At 38.7% G+C, this 4,683-nt stretch overlaps 1 protein-coding gene across 1 annotated transcript; it reads left to right on the forward strand.

The window, feature by feature from the left end:
• Positions 1-295: 295 nt before the first annotated feature.
• On the forward strand, positions 296-4,246 carry LOC104275512 (ubiquitin carboxyl-terminal hydrolase 42-like; the record flags this gene model as incomplete). Its single annotated transcript, XM_009871485.1, has 5 exons — positions 296-366; positions 1,014-2,501; positions 2,998-3,079; positions 3,617-3,775; positions 4,106-4,246. Coding segments are annotated over 5 exons (1,941 nt in total), but the record flags the coding sequence as incomplete, so codon positions are not given.
• Positions 4,247-4,683: the final 437 nt, after the last annotated feature.

Below are 4,683 nucleotides of genomic sequence, written 5' to 3' on the forward strand. Positions count from 1 at the left end.
AATACTGAGAAAATGCACAGCACAAATTTCACTGTAACGCTTTGTGCTACTATTGCATTAGAATTTGCGGAGCTGAGCTGACATATGAGAACATGTCAACTCAAGTTGAGCTGAGATAATACTTCATAAGCTTCATAAATATATTTGGGGGGTGCGTGGGGTGATATGTAAAATGGGGATAGCGCATATAACTTGGTGATCTTGTTTAACATGTAATGGAGCAATTTTGCAAGCAATAGTTTTCTACTAAAGATAGTATTTCTTTTGTCTCTTAACTTCTGTGTTTTAATTGTAGATACCTTTATCTTTGTCACCGTTTGAATCTCTCACATTTGACCAGTTGAACAGCTTGTCAGAGGAAATAAGGTAAAATGAGTACACTCTGATTAATAAAAGATTTCTTCATACAAATTTATCATTGTTCTACCTGCCTATAGTACTATTTAGTAGAAATCAGTATAAATCACTATAGAGAATTCCAGTCTGTACATCTAGTGTTGCAAACATCAGCACTGGGCATATATTATTTTGATATTAAATACAGGAGAATGGCTCCTGGATAACTTTGATTTCTTCATAGAATGTTTTCCCATTTTTTCCATTGTCTGGAGTACTTTTTCTATTCTGCTTTCCCTTTTTTTCTGTTGTAGGACATGTGAATGTAAATCTCCACCATCTGCTCCCATTTGGGAGAGCGGAAAATCCATGTGTTTAGTTTTTTCTAGTTGAGGGGAGAGAAATGCAGTGGTTTTGGCTGTTGATATGATTCAGAGCAGCAAGTGGAGGTAGACAGATACATTGGGTGTGGGTTTTTCAATGCAATACTTGGAGAATCGGGAGAATAAAGACCTTTCCTGGGAGATGAAGAAGGTGTAAGAATAGGTTTCTAAAGGGAATATTTTTCAGAGTTTTCCAGTAGCCACCAGTTTTTTTACTTAAGGGCATTTTACTCCTAACATTCGTCTTGCAGAAATACCTTTTCAAGTTGAACCCAATGTTTTTCTTTTGTGCAGCGTCCCTGGGCCTCAGAAATCATCTGAGAATGATGCTCTTCGGGAAACTGTAGTGATGGAAGCACTGTTTGCCTATGAAGAATCCAGGAAGGTTCCTTCCAACTTTAGCTGTGAAGTAGAGAATCTTTTTAATCAGTCAAATTCTGAAACCATTTCTACCAAAGAAGAAGTTGCTGAAAGTATTATAAAAAAAGCTGATAATGCACATCCCAGTATCAATGGTCAGCACAAGGTCAGGAAAAAATCCTTGGACACTGAAGATGAATTCCTTGGGCAGTGTGAGTCTGAAGACAGTAGAGACAAAGAGAAAACAAGAAGAGCAAAAGAACCTGAACTCATTTCAAAAGAAAATCCTTTGTACATCAGAGGGTCTCCTGAGAGCGAAGAGAAATTAGGCCCAACTTCCTCTGTGAAGTCTGATGTTGAATGTAGTTCTAAAAAACTTGCATCTTTAGATATTACAGATAAATGCCAAGATACAAAGGACATTTCTAATAACTATGTAGAGGTACCACCTGTTAATGACTCTTCCATTACAAAGCTGGATAAAGTTTTGGAGAGTCAATTTTCTAGAGAAAATGAGGGACTGAGTACTAAAAATTGTGAAGAAGATAAACATAGGAAAAAAAACAAGAAAAAAATACACGACTCTAAAAAAACTGATAAAGAGCACTACCGAAGGAAGAGAGAAAACTCGGACACTGAAGAGAAGGAGAAGCAAACCAGAAGTAAAGCAGATGATCATTCCCACAAGAGGAGGTCCTCTCACAGCGTGGATAGGCAAAATCGTCATAAGCAGGAGTATTGCCATGAAAACAAGTACAGGTCTTCCCATAATGAACGAAACAGTCCGAATAATGGCAAAAGCTCAGGAAAATATTCCCATTACAGATCCCGAAGCAGAGAAAGAACAGAACAAGACCGGAATAGGTATTATCATTCCAAAGGAGAGAGAACTTGGAGCCGAGAAAGGTACTATCAAGATGAACCACGGAGATGGGAGAAATGCAGATACTACAATGATTATTATTTTTCTCATGGAACAAGAGATGGTAGAGAGAGAAAGTCCTCTTATTGTGATAAAGACTTTGACAAACCGAGTCAATCTTACAACAGGTCACATAAGGATTATCACTGCAAAAGCAGACGGTCTCACCACACACTCCCTAGAGAGGAAGACGTACATCACTTCAGCAGCCACAGAGCAAGCTTACATCATTGTTCAGTACCACAGCAGCAGCCTGAAAAATACTCTCGTGAAAGGCACACTCTTCCACCCGTGCCAGCTCATGCAAGTTTTGAGGACTCTTCCCGGGAAAATGAAAGAGAAAAACTAAGAAATGGCAAAAGAAAATATAGCCACACGGAAGGAAGCGAAAGTGAAATAGAAAAGAAATGCCGAAAGATAGGTGACCAAAGAATGAAAAAATATAAGAAGGTCAAGAAGAAAAAGAAGTCCAAAGATAAACATCGAGAGAAGGATTACAAGTAAGCAAGGATTCCAGCATAATAAACAATTTTTTTTTTCCTAGTTCTGTCCTGGGTGTTTCTCACGTCTGCCTTTTTTTCATTGTTTCTAAGTTCCTTATATCGCATAAGCTGGCTGGGGATCATGTCATTAGGTTGGTCAAGTGAAGATATGAAAGATACTGCTGAATTGTGTTAGAACACTAGATCTAGACCATGTAGTTAGAATCACATCTGCTCATCGTTCTTTATTAGATTACAGCAAGTTTTTGGTTTTTTTTTTAATTTTAATTCCACATATTTCACCACTAGGCCCTGTTAATGATTTGTGTACAAACAAGGATCTTCATTGTGAGGGCTTAAATTTGCTGCATCTAAAGTAAATTGGATGTGCAGAAATTACCACAAAATAGCTGACACGCTGCAGGTCATCACCTGTGGTAAAATAAATAACGTTTCAGGTATGCATCAAGTGCCACATCAGTTTTTCAATTTTTAGCTTGCGTGTTTCCTTCAGACCTTATGATTTGGATTACTCTGTGCTCCGCTTTGACAATGACAATCGCAAACATAAGAAAAAGAAGAAAAAGAAGAAACACATTGACGTGCGGAAAACAGACTCCACAATCGATTGATTGCAAAGTAGGTATGTTTGTTCAGTGCTGGGTGGCACAGGGGTATCCCACCAAAGTCGTGCGCGCCTCAACGTGGTGTTCGCCTTGGATATATACTTTAAAATGTTACATATTCATAAAGTTGCACAATACGGCTATACATATGCATAACCTGTCCCGCTTCGTATTAAAATAAATTCTACTATGTCATTTATATCAATTCTTCCCAGCTGCACTTTCGTAGTGCCTCCTGGTGGTGGTCATGGAGGGTCATGGGGATGAAGGCTCGTAGTCTTCTTCATGGTGTACTTTTCACCTTTGGTTCTTGCACAGACTCAGTTGTCTTTTGGCTTTCATCTAAACTGCAGAGCTGGCATCAACTGGTCTTTAACGGCTTCAATGGGTTTCTACAATGCTTGACTATTGTTAAGGAATAGCTAACAATCTATGTAATTAATCAATAGCTTTGCCTTTGCTTAGATGTAATAATCCGCTAGTTTTCCTATAATCCTCTTTTCACACATCAGGAAACTGAAAGTCTGCTTGGAATATTTAGATCCTCGTTTCCAGAAGAAAACACAGGAGAAGCACAGGTGCAGTGCTATAGATCTGGCTTTGCCAAGTACAAAACATTCTCTGCCAGTTTGGCAACTCGTACCAGCTCTAGCTCCAGCCATTTTCGTAAGGCCTGCATCTGTGATTTCTTAGCATAAGTGAGGTTTTGTATATTCCTTATCAATAAAGTAATTTAATTAAGATAGTGATTAGTCATTCATTAAACAATTAGCTCTTTAAAACTTCAATTTGATTACAACAGTCTTAGCACAGCACTGAACTGCGGTCAGTCTAAATGTGAGGAACCCACCTTGGGCAGGTGGTCGGGTCCTGTAGTGGCAGAGCAGGTGGAGTTGGGTGCAGGTTTGAGACTTCTCTTTCAGAAACAAAACCACTGAGACAGTTTGACATTGGATGTCACAACAGGGGGTGACACTGCTTCCTTTTGTCTTTCAGATGCAGAGCTTACTGATGGAAGCCTTCAATAGGCAAACTAAACCTGCCATCAAAGGTGAAAACTTTTTACCGAAGGCGACACCGATGTTTTACCGAAGGCGACACCGACGTTTACCGAAGGCGACGCCGACGTTTTATTGAAGGCGACAACAACCTTTTACCGAAGGAGACATTATTTTACCGAAGGCGAGAACTTCTTACCGTCAACCCAACATTACTGATATTGTCCGTCAAAACTTAAAATTTATTATCAAAACAATTACCATCAAGACAAAATCCATTCATAAGTGGTGCTTAACATTACTGTACAGAATTTTACCATGAAAGAACTTTTTTTTAGTTTTTAACTTGAGACACTCTTTTTTTAAAATGTACTTCTAATCCAAAAGGGTGGAAACTTTTTACAACTGCTGAACATTGTAAATTACCACGTAAATATCTCACCGATGTGAGATAATGCCCTGGAATAGACCATCTCAAATGCTGCTTAACTACAGACTCAGGTTGACTTTATGTTATTCATGTAATGTTACCCCAAGTTAGACATCTGGTGCAAGAGTGACCAGGAATTATAAAAA

Source organism: Apaloderma vittatum, unplaced genomic scaffold (genome assembly GCF_000703405.1).
Source record: "Apaloderma vittatum isolate BGI_N311 unplaced genomic scaffold, ASM70340v1 scaffold26596, whole genome shotgun sequence".
Taxonomy (NCBI): Eukaryota; Metazoa; Chordata; class Aves; order Trogoniformes; family Trogonidae; genus Apaloderma; species Apaloderma vittatum.